Source organism: Phascolarctos cinereus, unplaced genomic scaffold (assembly GCF_003287225.1).
Source record: "Phascolarctos cinereus isolate Bilbo 61053 unplaced genomic scaffold, phaCin_HiC Scaffold_3;HRSCAF=262, whole genome shotgun sequence".
Taxonomy (NCBI): Eukaryota; Metazoa; Chordata; class Mammalia; order Diprotodontia; family Phascolarctidae; genus Phascolarctos; species Phascolarctos cinereus.
In genome coordinates, this window is record NW_027555736.1 from 75510313 (window position 1) to 75530598 (window position 20286).

General features: G+C 39.3%; 1 protein-coding gene across 3 annotated transcripts in view; it reads left to right on the forward strand.

Moving 5' to 3' along the window:
* Positions 1 to 20286, forward strand: part of BLNK (B cell linker) — a 95591-nt gene that overhangs the window by 35105 nt on the left and 40200 nt on the right. For all 3 annotated transcript variants that reach the window (XM_020997075.2, XM_020997078.2, XM_078150945.1), the window contains 3 exons: positions 6094 to 6143; positions 14902 to 14942; positions 16890 to 17046. In XM_020997075.2, coding sequence (XP_020852734.1) covers positions 6094 to 6143; positions 14902 to 14942; positions 16890 to 17046 — 248 coding nt within the window. The remainder of the gene's footprint in view (positions 1 to 6093; positions 6144 to 14901; positions 14943 to 16889; positions 17047 to 20286) is intronic.

Below are 20286 nucleotides of genomic sequence, written 5' to 3' on the forward strand. Positions count from 1 at the left end.
ATAGAATTGTCTCTTATTGATCTTCTACCTTCTGGAGGATGACGTTATCATTAATGCAAATCAGAACATTCATTAGCAGCTCTGTTGTTAACGGGCATAGATGTCTACATAATTGAAGCCATTTACCATCAAGTGAAGAGATGAAGAATGAAGTGAAAATCTCAGAGTTCTGTTTCTTCCTTCCCACTAAAGAGATGTTGTACAAGATGCAGTAATTGAAGCTATTCACATTCTAAAAATCAGAAAATGAGTCTCCATAGCCAGGGGCCATCCCTCTTAATTCTCCATACTCGAATAGAAGACAGGGAGGGAGCAGGAAAACAGATGAGGAAAGATAATGCAGCACAAACTTAGCTTCCACAGCCAGAAGGGTTCCTGTCCATTTTCCATAGTTTGATTTTTCTTCTTAATTATAGCCTAAGAACTCTTTTTATTATTGGGACTCATAGACTCTGCCACTTACTAGCTGTGCAACCCTAAGGGAGTCATTTAATTTCTCTGAAACTCAGTTTCCTCATCCATAAAATGGGAATAATACATTTGCCCTGACAACTTCATAGGGTTATTGTGAAGAAAATACTTTGTTAATTGTGAAGAGCTATGTGGACATAAGCTGTTACTATTATTTAGGATATTAAAGCCTTGTCCTGATGGCCTCATCATGGTGTTCGGGGGACATCCTAGGTTCTAGAAGCCCATGCCAGTAAAACACAAACTCTCACAGATCCTACCAAGCTGGAAAGGTCTGATGACACAAGCATGCCTGCCATTTTAGTGTCAATCTAGTGAAGTCCAAAGAGGCTTTTTGCCAAGTTGTCCCCAAAGTAATGTATTTTTTAGCCATGGGAACCCTTGTAAACCATAAGTAGTAGAGAGCTCATTATCTGCTTTAGAGAGAAGGGCATCCACACTCACAAAATCACCAGTTCCCACCATATTGAGGGATTATCATTAGAGGTAACAGCTATGGCCACTTGGGACTTCTAACCATCCTTCATGTAGAACTCAAAGTTGGGATGTGAAAGAGGTCCTCTTTGTTTGGGAAAACGTGGTATGTTTCTGCCAAAGAGACAAGAACCTGGGAAGGAGGAAGTATGTTTGTTTTGAGGTTTGTTAATAACTCCCTTACAGGAAGAAGAGATGAGCAGAAAAAATAAATGTGATATAAGAGGTATTTTGTTTTGTCTTTAAAATTCAGAAGTTGGGGGGGGTTTAAATATAGTTACAAAAGGGGGAAAGATTTTAGGACCTCTAAACAGAAGGTTTGTTGGTTTAGATTTAATGCATGGGCTTGTTTCTGTTTTTTAATGAGAGGGAGAGGAGAAAGAGATAGAAATGCCAGGAAGCTTACTGGATACATTTTACTATGAGTTTCAATCATAAAATAACTTTGTCATGGTTCTAACTGGTGAGTTTTGCATAGTATTGGGAGCTTGAAGTACCATAGGATCTGTGAAAACTCTCATTGACATACAAATGAACTGTGTCCTATGCTCAAAAAATGAGGCAGCTGGGACATAGCAGATGGAAGGTTAGACTTGGAGGCAGGGAGATCTGGGTTCAAATGTCACTTCTGTTGCTTAATTTCTCTGGACCTCCTTTTCTTCATCTGTACCTCAATAAAATGAGTAAAATGGGAGGGGGTAGGACAAGATAATCACTCAGGTCCCTCGTAGCTCTAAATATATAATCCTATGATTCTAAGTTAAGGGATTGTGATGATCTGTGTTGGTAGAGGAAGTTCCTATACCAGGAGTCCCCCCCACCTCACATTGACAAATATGTTCTGAAATATATGGAGGGAGGGGATCTTTCTTGAGAATGCAAAAGTAGAGTGCATTGACTCATCATTTCACTGGATGTTCATGCAATGGTCGTGTGGTAGAATGTGCAGTGACTGTGCATATAGTGGCAGAATGTCTTTGAAGTGAAAGGAAATGTTCTTAAATGTCATTCTTAGTATATCTCTGGTTCTGTGAAGGATGATATGCAAGGCCTTGGCTTTGCAGCTCATACTACCTACCCCAGAGGGTCAGCCTCTCTGGGAACTGATCCAGACAACCTTTGACCTTTAGTGGTGTAGAAATACTAGGATATGTCTGTCCTTGCTCTAAACTTTGTTGATCTCTAAACCCCAACCAGATACATACATTTCTTGATCTTCTTGCTCTCTGAACCTTCTTGGATTCCTGGGATCAGTGGTGTGGCATTTGCTTCCTTTCTGCTACTGTAGCTGCTAGTACATCTTCATGCCTGGTTCTAATGCCACCCTCTCCCTTTACCTTCTTCTCTGACCCTACCCATTCCAGACTAAAAGGAGGCTTTCTCTAGAGTTTATTCACAAGAGAATATAACAATAAGATTCAGAAAATTGAAAGTATATCTACTGAAAAAGGATTCTACCCAACACAGACTAGATGCCTCCCAAGAATCCAAAAGTAGCCTTCTGAACTAACATCTACCCAGGAGAAATTGGCCTACCATACTCCCTATCCCCACAGCCTCAAAGTGTCCCATTCCTAAATGACCAAAAAAGGAGAATCTTGTCTTTCTTCTCTGTATTTTCCTAGGTGGTTTGGGATGGACTTAAATAGGTGTTCTAGGCAAAGCTATTATCTAGGATGCTATCTCAGGTTCCCTTTCAACCAGCTAGAACGTTGCCTTCGAACGGAGTATACAAACCCAAAGGGAAGTAGGCATTCTGAGAAAGGTTACAAAGAGTTTCCTGTTTCGTCACAGTGGCCAGAATTTTTTCTTTATATATAGCATATATTCTAATCTTTTTCACATTGAGCTAACAGGTTTAGGATGGTTAAATGACTTGTCCAAGGTCACACATGTTGTTAAGTAGAAGAGCCAGGATTTGAGCCCAGGTCTTCTGACTCCAAGCCCAATGTCTTTTTTATTGTTCCATGATTCTTCTACTAAAAAGGAAAGACTGCCTACATATATCCAAAAAGCTGGAACCTATAAAATAAGAGCACTAATAGGAGGGAAGGCTCCTGGGTAATGAAGCCCTTGACCTTGGCTGCCAACACTCAAGGCTCAAAATAAGGGGAAAAAGCAAAGGAGATTAAAGCTTCTAACACAAGAGGGCAAATTTGATCTCTTTGGTACCACTGACACGTGATTGGATGAGACTCATGCCTGAAATATGGCTCTGAAAGGGTATACTTTATTCAAAAGTAAGAGAATAAGTTGAAAGGGAGACGGGTAAAATAACGCTGTACATTAAGAAAATGTCTTCACGTGAGAAAGGGGGATACGTGGCAGGAGGCATTTGGGCTAAGATCCAAAGAAACCTTAATTATGCAGACATCTGCTGTAGCTCCTTCTCCAGCAGAGCAGTTAGAGAATCAGCTTTTGATTTGTCTTGATGGTAATGTCATCCTTTAAACTAGGGAGGGACCGGGGAGGGGAACTTCTATTTTGGATCTGATTTTTACCCACTAAGGAGGAACTGGCTGCTTGAATGAAAATGACAGGAACTTTTCAGAGGAAGTCACTCCCATCTTAGACTGATTGTGAGATAGAGAAGAACAAGAAAGCCAGATAGGGTTTAACATTTTAAAAAACAATTAATATGTTTTGTTGATTTCAGGGCCAAAAAACAAGTAGCATTTGGTTAGTTATAGGTGAAAGGCATCTTTAAAAAAAAAAAAAACGAAAAACACACCACTACAGGGATGCCATGTTTCAGCCACAGATGTTGGGAAGGGGAAGGAATCTCTTTGGAAGGGGACAATCTTCAAAGTTGTTTTGTTTTGTTTTTAAGGAAAGAAAAAGGATTTTTTACACAGTGTGTAGAAAGAAGGCAAAAACAGAGGATGCATACTTGTACATAGCAGCTGATGATGGCTTTTCCCTTCTTTGTCCTTCTACTGTTTCTTATTTTTTCATGAAGTGACTCTGCTTATAAGCTCTCACCATCCCTCTGTAAGATTTTACAAATGGATTCATATTCTAAACTGATTCTATTTACATAGCACCTAGCTCCTCTTGGAAAGACGTCAAGTGTTTGCTGACGTGCAATTTCTAGGCTCACTGGATTTCCTCATTTTTGGTGATTAATTTGTAAAATGAAACTTCCCTAGAAAAAGATACTATTTCTGTGTCATTGTCTATTCACCCATTTCCCATTATAAATAATTTGTTTGAATAGGCAAGGTCTTAATTGCATGCTATATCATTTTTATTCTTTGAATTTGGCTTGATTTTTATTATTGGCCCAACCAGTCATGGTTACCCTACATTTACAATTAATTTTTAAAAAGCTCCCACACAATTAACCAGTCAAAGAATCATGAGATTTGAAAGTTGGAAGGGACCTCAGTGACCATTTAGTCCAAGGAATCTCCACTTTGACATACCTAACAAATGATAACTCAGCCTCCATTTGAAAACCTCTGAAGAGGAAACTCTTTCCCTAAAATTAACTTCTTATTTGTTAAGACATAATCAATATAATTTTGTGGTGTTATTTATGAAGTCCAACAGCTTCCAACTCTCTTCTAAAAGAAAGCTATAATATTAAAAGGTCATACCCTGAAAAAATTAGAAGAGAATAAGGATGGATACCTTTCATAGCCATCTGTGTCTACGAGGTTAAGATAAATTCTTAACCAAAGGGGCAGCTAGGTGGCACGGTGAATAGAGCACCAGCCCTGGAGTCAGGAGGACCTGAGTTCAAATCTAGCCTCAGACACTTGATACTTACTAGCTGGGTGACCCTGGGCAAGTCACTTAACCCCAATTGCCTAGCCAAAAAAAAAAATTCTTAACCAAACAAGGGACAAAGGTGATCACAAAAGATAAAATAGGTAATTTCAATTACACAAATTTGAAAAATTTTTGCACAAATAAAACCTACTCAACTCCAATAAGAAGGGAAGCTGTCAATAAGAATCTGATATCCAAGTTATATAGAGAACTAACACAAATATAATAAGATCAAGGTCAAAGAACATTAAGGAGTCCACAAAAGAAATTAAAAGTATTAGTAGTCGTTTGAAATATTGCTCCAAATCATTAAAATAAGAGAAATGCACATCAAAATATAACTCTGAGAATTCACTTCATGCTCGGCAAACTTGCAAAGCTGACAAAAGTACTCAGTATAGGAGGGTCTTAGAAAATAAATGGATGTGAATCCACTGTTGGTTGAGCTATGAAGGGATCCAACCATTGTGGACAGCAATTTGCAATCATGCTTTTAAAAAAATCATGGAATATTTCATGCCTTTGACTAGATCCCAAGCTAATTAAGAACAGAAAGGTTTCATAGTCACCCAAATATTCATAGTTAGCAAAGGAATATAAACTAAGTGGATCCCCATTAAGTGAGTAATGGATGAACAAAATATGGTACAGGAATGCCATGAAATATTATTACATCATCACAAATAGTGAAAATGAAGAAAAGAGAAGCATTGGAAGATTTCTATGAACTGATACATAGTAAAGTAAGTAAAACACATAAGTAATGACTAAAACAATGTAAACTGGAAGGACAAAAAAAAAATAAACCTAAGTTTGACCCAAAGAAGAGACTAGAAAACTTATCTAGCTCCCTTCTTTGCAGAGGTTGGAGACTGTGGGTATGGAACATTTCATATACTGTCAGACTTGGTTGATGTGTTGCTTATTTTTGCCAAACTGCTTTCCCCCCCCCCTTTCTTTATATTGTTTTGTTAACAAAAATTGGTTTGCTTGGGAAAGGGAAGGGAAGGATGCATTCAAAAATTAAGGTGATATAACAATAATATCAACAAAAATTTATAAATGATATATTATCATGAGGCTTCTTATATAGTCTAAAAGTTTTTGGCCTTTTTTTTTCTTTCAACTTGTCAAGGAAATTAATTATGGTAAAATACAATTACCAGTTTTAAAAAATATTCATGGGCCCCCTGAAATCTGTCCTTGAATGCCAGATTACAAACTTCTTGTCTAAATAAAGGTGTGACTAGCCTTACAAATATATGACTAACTCCTGTCTTGAGGTGTGAATATTTTTATTTTTTATCAACATTTATAATGGGTCCCAGTAATAGTTGTCTGATTAATTATATATCTAATGATTGTTGTCCACAGGTTAAAAAACAAAGCACCACCCAGTGTGCCTCAAAGAGATTATGTTTCAGGTAAGAGTCACCTAATAAAATATTAATTGAATAGCTCTTAAATATCATTGGCTTATGTTTATCTTGTGGTGGGGGATAACTGCCTATGCCAATATAATATGAAAAAAATGGCATCTGATTTAACTGCTTGACATAGTAAACATAACCAGCATCTGATAATGGAGAAAAATAAAGAATGATGAATTATTAATAACCAGTAATTTGATATTATACTTCCAAAATTCAGTTCAAGGAACTAGGAAGGAAGGGAAGAAGGAAGAAAGGAAGTATGGATAGATAGATGGTTGCAAGGAAGGAAAGAAAATGTCATTTATTAAGCACCAATTATATGCCAGGGACTTTGCTAAGTGCTTTACAAATATTATCTCATTTGATCTGCATAACAGCACCACAGGTAGGTACTATTAGCGCTCATTTTACAGATGAAAAAAAATGAGACAGAAAACAAGTGAATTGCCCAGGGTCACATAGCTCTCTAAGACAAGATTTGAACTTGTATTCCTGACTTCCAAGCTCAGCGCTCTATTCGTTGTGCCACCTAGCTGCCAGATGCAATGGAAAGGGCTGTGGTTCTTGAGTCAGAAAACTCAACCAGAGCTTTTTGGCTTACTACCTTTGGGAATTTGAGCAAGTCTTTTGACATTAATGGGCCCTCCTTTTCACATCTGTGAAATGAGGGAGTTGGATTAGATGGGACCTCTAAGGTTTCTAATGATATGATCCTATGAAGTAGATTCTATTGCAGATGGAAACTCTACAATGGTGGGGCTCGAGACTATGCTGGACAGAATGGAAGAAGGGAGATGTAGAATCTAACATAATTCTTCTCCTGAAAAAAAAACCTTGCAATAATGCTGGTATCTCTATGAACTAGCCTTTAATATAGAAAATCACAACTTTTTAAATGGGGCTGGTTCTATAAATCCTCTCACCAAGAGCAGCATGGGTATTGAAATTATTTGAGGTTGTTTCTACATGACAGCAATAAATCAGTTCAAATCTCTTCCACAATCAAATTTCTTATTACTGGTGGAGATGGTCAATAAACATTTTATTAAGCACCTATTATGTGCTAAGAACTTTACAAAGCACTGAAAATAGTTGTAGCATGATTAGTAGATCCATTTGTGAGTCAGAAACCTGGATCAGAAGTGTTGTCCAACAATCCAACCGCTGTCCAGTGGTTATTAGATATTTTAATATGTATTTCTTGACACTTCTTCCCTCTTTAATTGACAAGTATTAGAAATGTGATCAGGGGTTCCAGAGCAGTATGGAGCTTTGGCTTCATTCATTCATTCAGCAAGCATATATTTGGCACCAACGATGTATCAGAGTCTATGCTAGATACCAAATAATCCTCAAATATGTGATTTAATCAGCATAGGGAATTCGTAGTATGGAAAATGCCTCTGCCAACACAGATCACATTAAGTTCTACCTTCTGCTGGAATCCTTTCCTGATCCACCCAGATTCCAGCACCCTCCCGTAATTTTCCTCGTGTTTATTTTTTCATATGTTTGAACGTACTTATTAATGTTCACGTTGCTCCCCATCAGAATACAAGATCCTCAAGGGCCAGTAAAGTTTCATTCTTCTGTTTCATTCAATATCCCCCGCGCCCTCTCCAGTGCATGGCATGTAGCAGATGCTTCATAAATGCTTGTTGATTGATTGACAGAGATGATAAAAGGCATGGCTGGATCATGGGGAAATTTGTTACATTGTATTTGTTTTGTATTGTACTGCTGTGTCGTGCGACGATATTGATTGCATTGTGGTACAACGGGGAGGCAAGCCTAGCTGGAGGGTGGAGTCTCTTATGTTGTGCAAAACAGCCCTTAGTTCCTAGCAGCACACTCCCTCTAGCCAAGTGTGGCTATTACCTTCTTCCTGGCTGCACAGCTGTGACTAAGTCCTTAGCATGGATGAGACAGAAAGAGATGCACTTTGTACACTAGACATATGGTGAATGGGGAAGAGGAGATGGGCACAGTCCGGGAAGCAACACTGTGATTTCAAGGAAAATGTCCTAAGACCAAATTGAGGATGTTTATAGAGAGGTTGTGGGAGTCATGTCAGTAGCTGAATAACCAATGCTTTGATCATTGTCTATGGTAGAAAAATAGGTACCTAAGTCTGATCGAAGGAAGCTCCTTGAGGCAGGGACTGACTCTACGTGTCTGTCTTTCTGTCCCCGTGGCTAATATGGCAGAAATTTAATAATTGCCTGTTGACTGATAATGAGTAGCAGTTTGAAAGACAAGACCTGGTTGGTGTGGGATGGGTAGGGGGTGTTTCTGACTATGGTGGGTCCCTTACCTGTAAGGCCCAGAACTCCCTGTACATGCAGAGGAGAATCAGGGATAGAGTACCGTGTCATGATAATGGCCATCACAGACTTGCAAGAAGAGGGGGTGGTAAGGTATATTAAGATATATCAAGCACTTTCCCTCACAATAACTCCATGTAGAATATTATTCCCATTTTGTAGATATGGAAACTACAGCTTAGAAAGATGAAATAAGACATTTTCAGGCCCTAAAATGAATAGTGAGCTATCCCCACATTGCACAGTAACGTTAAAGCCCATGGGAAGAAAAGGACAAACTTATTTCTCACTTGGCCATACCTTGCACACACCACCCATAATATCTCACTACAAGGACAGATCAAACAGGGACCATCATAAGTCCTCTAGTCTTTCCAGTCAGAGAAGGTCCTAGAAACCAGCTATGGGGAAGCAAAGTCATCATTCATCCTGTGATGCTATAATCCTTTTATCTTCCAAAGAGAGTTAAAGCTGCTACATTAGCAGGAGGGAATAACAATAGAAATCCTTGACTTGGGCTTTGGGAAAACAAAACAAATAAACCAACCAAACAAACCAAAAGGCAGGTTTATAGGCTAAACAGACTCAATTGATCAAAAATCTCTCTCATGGCCCAGCTTTTCAAGAAATGTGGAAGTTGGAGGAGTAAAATCTGTTTTTCTGTTTCCTCTGAAAACTCTCTTGTCACCCCCACAAACTCTCAAAGACCACTCCCTTTGGCTTCACTCGAATCATAGGGATGTGTCTCCATATCTTCTAATCTGCCAGAGTTGGTTATGATTCACACCAAGCCCAGGTCTCAGACCCACAAAGCCATTCCAATTCCTCACCACCAAGGCCATCGATAGAACCAGAACTTGGAGAGCCCAACGACAGTCAGCAAGTCCTTATGAGCCTTGGAGATCATTCATTGCCTGCTGAAAACTTGAGTTCTAAAAATGAGCCCAAGTGGTAGGCCCTGGCTCTTAGAGACCACAGCAACCATTTATTTCCTGTGAGCCTTAAAACTGGGTCCTCTTTTTTGATCCTCAGGAGCATAACCACTTTCCTAAGCTCTTTGAAAACCACTTCTGTTTTGCCTGAACCTCAGAAATTTGCTGAGGTGGGCAACCTTTGGATAGAGTTCAGAGGACTGAAACATTGATGATTTGGCCAAGGAAGGAAAAACTATCACACTCCACAGAATTCTAGAGTTGGAAGGGTCATCTACTCCAAGTGGCACCTAAATAGGAATTGGTACCACCATCTTCTTACCAGTGGCCATCCAACCTCTGCCTAAAAACCCTTTAGGGATAGAGAATTTTTTACTTTTTAAGGCAATGAATTCCACTTCTGGACAGCTATAATTGTTTGATTTTTTTTTTCCTTTATATCAAGCCAAAATCTGTTTCTGAAGCTTCTATGCATTTTCTCTAGTTCTGCCCCCCAGGGCCAGTAAAAACAAATATAGCCCCTCTTCCACGTGAAAGCCATTTGTTAAACTTTATAAAGGACCATATTCTTTTGTAGCTGAAAGATATCTCAGAAGTCATCTGACACTCCTCCAATTCCACTAATGAGAGAAGTGAGACCCAAGGAAGGAAGAAGGAAGAAAGGGGGTAGGGTAAGAGTGGGGGTGGGGGAGCCAAGGAGAAGGGAGTAAGGAAAAGAAGCAATTACAACAGGTGAAATGATTTGTCCATGAACATACATACAGCAAGAAGTGGGGTGAGGACTCAAAACACATGTACTCTGATTTCGAATCCAATGCTCTTTCCTTTACACCAGGAGTGCTGAACACACATACGCATGCATATGTGTGTCTGTGTGTGTGTGTGTGTGTGTGTGTGTGTGTGTGTGAGAGAGAGAGAGAGAGAGAGAGAGAGAGAGAGAGAGATGGAAGCCTCTTCAAGTCTGGTGAAGAATGAAGCCTTTCTCAGAATGTTTTTAAATGCATGAAATACTATGGATAGGATTCTAAGGAAATTGATTATATTAAAATACAGTCATCAAAATTTTTTTTCAGTTTACAGGTCCTAGGTAAAGAACTCTATCCTATATCAAAGTGACTTGAAGCTACTTATCATGCTCCTCTGCCCCCAGTTATTCTTTTCTCCAGGTTAAATACTCCCAGTTCTTTCAACCAATACATATATAGAATGGCTTCTAGTCTTCTCACCATCTTAAGTCTCCTTCCTTTGGAAACTGTCTACAACATTCCAGATGTCATTGAGCTATGGAAGAATACAACGACACTATCACATCCCATATTCTGGATAGTAATACCTCTTCTAATGTACCCTAAACAAGTTACCATGTCCTAGCAGTGAGTAGAGAAAGGAGAGGATGGAAAGGAGGAAAATGGCAGAAAGTAGGACTCAAGTGGGAATCTTATCCCTAAAGATAGATTAGTATCTACTTTAGTCTTGTCCTGGACCTTTCTAATGTTACAGGACTTCTACCACCACCATCACCATTTCTAGGAAATCTAGCAGTATGATTTCCTTTACCTTTGCTTAATTCTTGGGAAGCAAAGAAGGGCAGGGATTTTTCTCCCTGGCCTGAATCATCACTGTATATCTCAGTGATATGACTGGAATGTTTTGAATGAAGGGAATGTTTTGGTTTTGTCTTTCTAACTCTGGTACCTAGCACTGTGCTTTGCATAGTATATTTATTCTTTATCAAAAAAGAAATTAAACTTTACTAGCATATGTATGCATAATATACATACATATATATACATATACACATACATAATATATAATATGTATATATTTCCATCAATGTTGGGGCCTTCACTCAACCCATGTGTTAGAAGGCAACATATCACAATGTAAAAAGCAACAGATTGGGAGTTAGAGGACCTGTGTTCAAAGCATAGCTCTGCCACTCCCTCACTGTGTGACTTTGGGCAATTGCTTCCCTTAGCCTCCCTGTGCCTCAGTTTCTCCATTAGTAAAATGAGAGAGCTAGACTTGATGACCTCTGAGGTCCCTTTCAGTTCCAAATCTGTGACCCTGTGGTCTTTGGTCCTTTTCTTTCTTTCATCTCTTCTTGTCTAGGCTGTCACCAAATCTCATTAATTCATCAAAGCACCTCTTAGATTTTCCTTCTCACATTTATCATTTCCCCACAAATCAGGTCCATGTGCTCATCACCTTATTTCCATATTATTACAGTAATTTTCTATTTGTCCTCCCTTCTAGATTCTCTCATCTCCATCCCTAATCTAAAAACGTCACTTTCATCATGTTATTGATCTGCTCAATAAACTACAGTGACTCTCTTTTGCCTACTAGATTGAATCCAAAGACAGTCCCTTAAGACCCGTGCAATCTGGCTTCATTCATGTATTTAATCTTTCATCTCAATACTCTCCAAAGCCAATCATTGATACAAGGAATTCTCTTTAATGTCCCCCACCCAATTCTCGGCTTCTATGTACTTGCCTATTGTTCCTGCTCTTTGGACTCTCTCCTCCTCCTCCTCCTCCTCTTCATCTAGCTAAATCTTTTCCATTTTTGACATAGGGATAAAACCATTGCAGCAGGAGTTGGGAGGCCTGGGTTCAGGAGCTAAATCTACCATTTGTTTACCAGGTGACCTTAGACAAGTCACTTAACTTGAATCTCATTTTCCCAATTGATAAAATGAGGAAATCCGAATGAGGTGAACTTTAAAGGCATGACTGACACTCTGAGATTTTCAGTAAAAATTAGTCAGTGAAATTAATTTATTTAGGTCAATAAGTATGTATTAAGTTCCTCCCACGTGCCATGCACTATGCTAGTGCTGGGGCGGGGGGATATAAGGAAAGGCAAAAGACAGTCTCTACTCTCAAAGAGCTCAGTCTGTTGAGGGAGACAACCTGCAAACATTGAGGTACAACTCTGTACCTCAGATATAGATATAGACATGATCTATCAGGGATAATCAATAGAGAGGAGGCGCTAAAATTAAGGGAGATCAGGTAAAGTTTCCTATAGACAGTCTGATTTTCCAACTGGCTTTGAAGGAAGCCAGAGAAGCCAAAAGGTAGAAATGAGGAGGCAGAGAATTCCAGGCATGGAGGAGAGCCAGTGACAATGCTCAGAATTGGGAGATGGAGTGTCTTGTGTGAGGAAAAGCAAGGAGGTCAGTACCACTGGATCTTGGAGTATAGGGGCAGGGGGAGGAGTGGAGAGTGGTGTAAAATGTAAGAAGACTGGAAAGAGGGAGGGCAGGTTATGAATGGCTTTGAACACCAAACAGACAATTTTATATTTGATCCTGGAAGTTATAGAGAGCCACTGAAATTTATGGGGGGGAGGGGTGTCTTCCTGAGTCCAAATCTGGCTTCAGATACTTACTAGGTGTGTGACCCTGGGCAAGTCACTCAACCCTGTTTGCCTCAGTTTCCTTATCTGTAAAATAAGCTGGAGAAGGAAATGGCAAACCACTCCAGTATTATTGCCATGAAAACCCCAAACAGGGTCACAAAGAGTTGGACATGACTGAAAGCAACTGAACATGGACATGCATGACATGGTCAGACCTATGCTTTAGGAAGATCACTTTCGCAGCTGAGTAGAGAATGGACTGATGTAGGGAGAGACTTGTGGCAAGAGGTAGCATTAATTCTGAGCTCTAGATCTGAGTGCCACTTACCTCCTTTTGGAAACTTTCCCCAATTGCTCCAGCCTGCATTGACTTCTCTCTTCTTAAACCTTTCGTTCTACTCTACTTCATTAAACACTTAATTACATGCTGTCTTTAATGGATATTAATAATATGATAGTTTCACATTTTTAGTTGAATTTCTCCAACTATATTTTAAGCTCCTAGAAGGCACAGACATTGTGCTGTCAATTGACCTAGGTCTGAGTGATAAGTTAAGGAGAAGGATAATGTGATAACACTTAATATGGGGCCAAAATGAGAAATTAGATTCTCTTTATTTTGTGGGACTTAATTATCAAATGGTAAATATGAAGGTAAGGCTTTTTTTTTTGAGAATGTGGTACAACCAGAATGCCAACTTCCCAGCAAAGCCTATACAATTACATTCACAAAATTAAACCATCCACTCCATAGAAAGTCCAGGTGTGTCACAGTTCCTAAGTCTGTTCTCCTGCTTCCACCTTACCTTACCTATCTCCACTCTAAGCTTCTTCAGAACAGTGATTTCCAATGTGGGAGTCTGTGGTGATTTCTGACTGCACAGCAGTCCTCATCTTCTTGACCTCTCTGCAGCATTTGACCGCTCTCTCTTTTCTGGGTTGTGTTTTTTTGTTTGTTTTTGTTTTTTGACACTGCTCTCTTTTAGTTTCCCCTTTTACCTTCCTGACCCCTCCTTCACAGTTTTCTTTGCTGTGGTATCATCTGTATTATTCCCCCTAATTGTAGATGTATGCCTAGACCCTATCCTAGCTCTTATCTTCTTTCTCTACACAGTCAACAAGTATTTATTAAATGTTTACCAGGCCCTGTGCTAAGCACTGGAAATATAAACACAAACAAAAAGAGAGACAGTCCCTACCCTCCAGGAGGTTACATTCTCATGAGAAAGGACTATACATAAAAGGAAGTAGAAAAAGAGGAGGAGAAGGGAAGAAAAGAAGAAAGCACTCAGGACCAGTACATGATGAAGAAACGTACCCAGAAGGGTATAGCTTAACAAGAAAGAAGAGATGGCTGATCTATGTACCCTCTTTAAGCCCTCCTTAAATGCAGGTTCTGGGAGGAGCCCTCCAGCCTCTAGTCAGAGGGAGAGGCTTCAGGGGTAGGGGGTACCTCTGAGCTATGAGTTCCAGGGCTGAAGTGATCTTCTAAGAAGAAAAATTTCTGGGGCATGATAGAGAAATCCAGACAAAGGCATGCAGCCTGGTGGAAAATGAAGAGATGACTAGCCTGAGGACCCTCCTTAAATAAAAGTTATAGGAAGAGTCCTCCACCTTCCAGTCAGAGGGCAGTGTCCCAAGAGTACTTCATGTCTTTGTACAGGCTGGATGCCATACCTGGAATGCTTTCTCCCCTTAGACCTGGCTCTAAGGATCTTCATTTACTTTCAGGTTCTTCTCAGGTGTCACCTCCTAAAAGGAGCCTTTCTTGACCTCCACCTCTGGTTGTTAATGTCATCTTCCATCTCAGATTATTTTGTATTTATGTAAATGTTTATATCCACTAGTAGAATGTAAGCTTCTTGAGAGCGGGTTTTTTTTTTTGTCTTTGTATCCTCGGTGCCTAGCACAATTCCTTGCACAAATCACTTGATTAATAATGCTGATTGAATTGAATTGGGGAAAAGGTTTTATTTACCAGGAAAGGGCTTATGCTATGATTTTCCTCAGTTCTATATTTAGGGGGGAGGGCAAAGAGTCATTTGGGAATTTGTTTTTAACTGAAATAGACTGGCCGTTATGTGTGCTCATGTGATCTTCTTTTCCCTCTGATGTCTTCTTTAGAAAGCCCGGTTGATGAAGAGGAACAGTGGTCAGATGACTTTGTAAGTATGTCCTGCTGACATCAGTGGAAGGTATTCTGTCAGTTTGGCTCCTGGAGAAGACAATTATAGCTATTTCCTTCCAAATTATACATTTTGGGTCATTGAATGGGAAGTGACATACCAAGTTCATCTACTTTTTCTGCTATACCATATTGCTTCTTCTGACTCCTTCAGGTAATGACTTCTGACCCATTACCTTTTTGTTAGATATTTTCATGGTGTATAAAGACATCTACGTGTCTACTACACATGTTTGTTGTGTGTTATTGTGTATTTGATTAAAGCCAGACACATTTACTTGAAAGACTATCTATTCAAAGCAAAAACTACTCATTAATTCAGTTTTTTAAATGTCGTTCACAGAACTACAAAATCATACAATCTCAGAGTTGGAAGAGACCTTAGTAGTAGTCATCTGGTCCAACTCATAGCCAAAAATGTAGATAACATCATCCCCTAAATAACATAGTAGAGAAGTGGGCATCCAGCCTTTGTTTGAAAACCTCCATTGAAGGGGGCAACCCCCTCCTTCCTCAGGTGGCTCATTCTATTTTGGAATGGCTCAAATGGTTTGGAATTTTTTCCTTTACAAAGAAATCAAGTCCAAATTTGCCTCTTTGTAACTCTTGCTCCATTGTTCCAAGTTCTTGCCAAACAGAGCCAAACAAAATAAGCGTGAGCCCTCTTATACGTGACCACCTTTTGAACACTTGAAGACAGCTATCATGGTCCCCTAAGCTTTCATCTTTTGCATGCTAAACAGCTCCATTTCCTTCAACCTGCTTCAGCATGGTCTCAAAGCCCTTCAACATTCTAGTTACCCTCTTTCGTACAGTCTTCAAGTCATCAACATACTTCCTAAAATGAGATGCCCAGAACTGACTCCAGTACTTCAGATGTTGGTCTGAGCAAGTCAGAGGCAATAGGATTATCACTTCCTTAACTCTGGAAGCTAGCTTACCGCAACCTTATACTTTAAAGTACTATGTAAATGTGAGTTACTATTATTATTATTATTACTAATTATAATAATAATGAAAAGTTCAGATGTGGCCAGTTATAGAGCAAATCCCAACTGTAACAGAAGAATCAGGGGTGGGGAACCTGTGACCTCAAGGCCACATCTGGCCCTGTAGGTCCTCAAGTGCAGCCCAGGGCTACATGCGGCGTCCAGGCCACAGGTTCCCTACTCCCTGATTTAAAGTCTCACTAAAATGAGGAACTAACTGGTTAAGTAACAACTATAAAAACTGAATATGGTCATTAAAAATCGTGAAGACTCCTTGATAAAGATGCTGGAATACAATGGTTTTTTCAGTTTTGCAGAGTCAGCATTTGAGAAGGGCCTTCAGCAGCTATCTAGTTGCATTCATGCTTGAAAGGAATCCCCAGGGGCAGCTAGGTGGTGCAGTGGATAGAGGGCCGGCCCTGAAGTCAGGAGGACCTGAGTTCAAATCTGGCCTCAGACCAATCACTTGATACTTACCAGCTGTGTGACCCTGAGCAAGTCACTTAACCACAATTGCCTAAAAAGGGAAAAAAAAAAGAATCGAAAAGAATTCCCACTATCATACATACCTAACAAGGTGATGAGAGGCTATCCAATCTCTATTTGAAGGCCTCCAAGAAAGGGGGACCCAACACCTCTCTAGGTAGCCCTTTCCACTCTGGTGTAGTTCTCATTGTTAAACAGTTGTTTTCTTGATGCTGAAGTTACATTCTGAAATGCCTTTCAGAGCATTCTATGCTCTGAAAAATCCTCTTATTTTGTGAATGTGTGATTTTTAGAAATTTGGTCATGGAAATGGCATTCTTTCTCTTTTGAGACATCTCCCACTTTCCAAACATACATCAATGGGGAACAAGACAATTAACAGAACTTCACTTTACAGCTAACTTTTCATGATCACAGCTTTTCCATTGAGTAAAGTCAACCTATGTTTCTAGGACAGTGACTATGAAAATCCAGATGAACCCTCTGATTCAGAAACCTATGTAGTACCTGGAGAAGAAACTACAGATGACAGCTATGAACCTCCTCCTACAGAAAAAGAGAAAAGGAAGCTCCCTCCTGTGCTTCCATTTTCCAAGGGAGAATATGCAGGTAAGACTAATAGTCATCTCTGTAGTATCCATGCTAATGGATATAAATACAAATATATGTGTAAAGTAGAGATTTAATTTATTTCTGGACTCTATGGAGACTAAAGACCTTAGTTTTTAGGCCTGGTTCTGACACTTCCTAGCAGGATGATTATGGGCAAACTATTTAACCACTAAGAGGCTTCTCCATCTTTAAATGAGAATAATAGTATTTATAATGTTGAAAAAGTGCTTTATAAACCTTAAAATTATTTAGCAATGTAAACCATCATTATTATTTTCTTCAAATAAAGTCAATCAATCCATAAACCTTTAAAATAAACACTTACTATGTGCCAGGCACTGCGATAAGTGCTGGGGATTCAAAGAGAAAGAAAAAACGGTCCCTTCCTTTAAGAATTTACATTTAACTGGGGAGACGACACATACCTAAAAGATGCTTAGAGAGTAAAGTAGCTTTAGAGGGCTGACAGTATTAGTAGTTGGGGGCAGGAAAGGTCTCCTTCAGGAAGTGGCCTGTCAGCTGAGTCTTAAAGACAGTGAGATCTTTCTAAGAGGCAGAGCACACCAGGTCTGTAAGGGACAGGCAGAGCAAAGATCAGGATGGCAGATTGAGCATCCTGTGAAAGGAACAGAGTAGAAGGTATGCAGGTGAGTCGTGTGTAAGAAGACCGGAAAGATAGGAAGGGACCAAGCTGTGGAGAATTTTAAATGCTCAACAGATGAGTTTATAGACATAATAGAGAGCTACTGGAAGATGGTGTGGGCAGGAAGTGTGGTGGTGATGACACGGTTGGATATTGTTATTGTTCCTTTAGTCATATCCAACTCTTTGTGATCCCATTTGGGGTTTTCTTGGCAAAGATATTAGAGTGGTTTGCCATTTCCTTCTCTAATTCATTTTACAGATGAGGAAACTGAGGCAAACTGGGTTAAGTGACTTGCCCAGGGTCCCACAGCTAGTAAGTGTCTGAGGCTGAATTTGAACACAGGAAGATGAATCTTGCAGACTCCAGTCCTGGAAGACTTATCTTCCTGAGTTCAAAAATGGTCAGATATACTCTCTAGTAAAATCACTTTGGTAAATGTTTTAGAGGACAGATTGGAATGGGAAGAAAACTGAGGCAGGGAGTCTAGTTAGAAGAATATGGCAGCAGTCCAGGTGAGAGTTGATGAGCGATTGTTGAACTTGGGTGATGGCCATGTGAGTGAAAAGAGCAGAAGATATACAAGAGATTTGTGGAGAATTTATGTATTTTACTTAACAGTGAGTTTATCTCACTCAATGTTATTTCAAGGCAAACCAATTCATTCTTTCTATCAAAGACTCCTCTTAGAAGTCTAGACCAGAAAATACACTGGCCCCTGTAAGTAGGGTTTTGAGTCAAAGTGTCCTTAGAGGTCATGTAATATAACCCCTTTATTTTATGGATAAAGATACTGAGGCCCAAAGAGGTGATTTGGCTCAAGTCACGTAAACAACAGAACCAGGATTCAAACCTCGCTAGGTACTCTAACAAAACATCCAGAGCTCTCTCCACTGTATCATACCCATATGACATCCTCCCCATATTTATAACCATAATAAAACTAGCATTTATTTTTTTAAAAGTTTGCTAAGTGCTGTACATGTTCTCTATCTCCCTGGTATCCCTTCCCAGAAATCTTTTTCCCTTTGAACTTCTCTAACAGCTGCTTCTAAATGAACATTGTCTTCCCATGTTTCCCTTTATTAGTGTAGCTTGAGACAAAGATCTGAAGGTCAGAGTTAGTTTGTAGCCCAAACATGCCTTATTCTGTGTAGGGAAAATGGCATGGTTATAACTCAAAAAACTGGTTTATATTTAAAAACAAAATGTTCAAAAGGCCTAAAAAAAACTGGTTTGGAAAAGTGTCTGAGGGGCAGCTAGGTGGTGAAGTGGATAGAGCACCAGCCCTGAAGTCAGGAGTACCTGAGTTCAAATCCGGCCTCAGACCAAACACTTGACACTTACTAGCTGTGTGACCCTGGGCAAGTCACTTAACCCCAATTACCTAAAAAAAAAAAGTCTGAAAGCTGGAGAAAAGAAATTCATTGGGATGGGGGCAGGGAATGTGAATTAACAGTTTTTAAGTATTTAAAAGGCTATAAGGTGGAAGAGAGATAAAATTTGTCACAATTAGCCCTAAAGGATAGAACTTGTAGCATTGGGTGAAAGTTATTAAGAGGCATATTTAGACTTAATATAAGAAAAAACAACTTCTTAATATTAAGAGTTATCCTCAAATGGAATGGACTGACTTGGAAGGTAGTGCATTCCACCTCTAGGGAGGTCTCCAAACAAAACCTAGATAATGGACCACTTGTTGGATATGATGTAGAGGGGAGTCAGGTATGGATTGAACTGGATGGACTCAGTAATCTTTCTCACTTCGAGATCTGTGACTATGACTTTTAGTAATCCATGATTGATTAATTCCACTGTTTGATTCTTGACCTGAATATTTAGATTATTCTAATAGGAGGATGTGGAAAGTAGAGAGATGGATTCAGAGCCCAGACCTACATCACAATCTAGGAGACATGCAGGGGAAGTGTAAAAATCCTGCTCCATTTTCTTTAAGTCCATTTGCCTTGATTGGGAAAGAAAGCACTTCACTAACAAGAACTAAGAAGGGTTGAACAGTGTCATCCTCCTCCAGTATATCCAAGGAACAGGAGCAGGAGCAGGAACCGTAGTCCTTATCATTCCTTCCCTTTTAGGTACATTGCCTCATTTTAATTGATCTCCCAACAACCTTATGAGATAAAGCAGAACAGGTATTATCTCTATTTTAAAGAGAAGGAAACAGGCTTAGGAAGTCAAATGATTTCCCTGAGACCATATAAATACCAAAACAAGAACTAGAACCCAGGTCTTCCAACTCTCAGCTCAGTACTCTTCTGAATTTATTTAACCCCAAATTTTGTTCAAAGGCTAAGAGTTATTAGAGAAAACATAGTTTATAATAATTATTACTGACAAATAGCATTAATGGATGACATTTATATAGCAACCTAAGTCTTTCTTTTTTCACATTTAATTTTTTCAATAACATGTAAACATTTTTAACATTCATTTTTTAAAATTTTGAGTTCCAAATTCTCTGCCTCCTTTCCTTTCACCCCCTTGAGAATGTGAGCAATTTGATATAGATTATACAGGTACAATCCTGCAAAACATTTCCATATTATCCATGTTGCAAAAGAAAACACTGACCA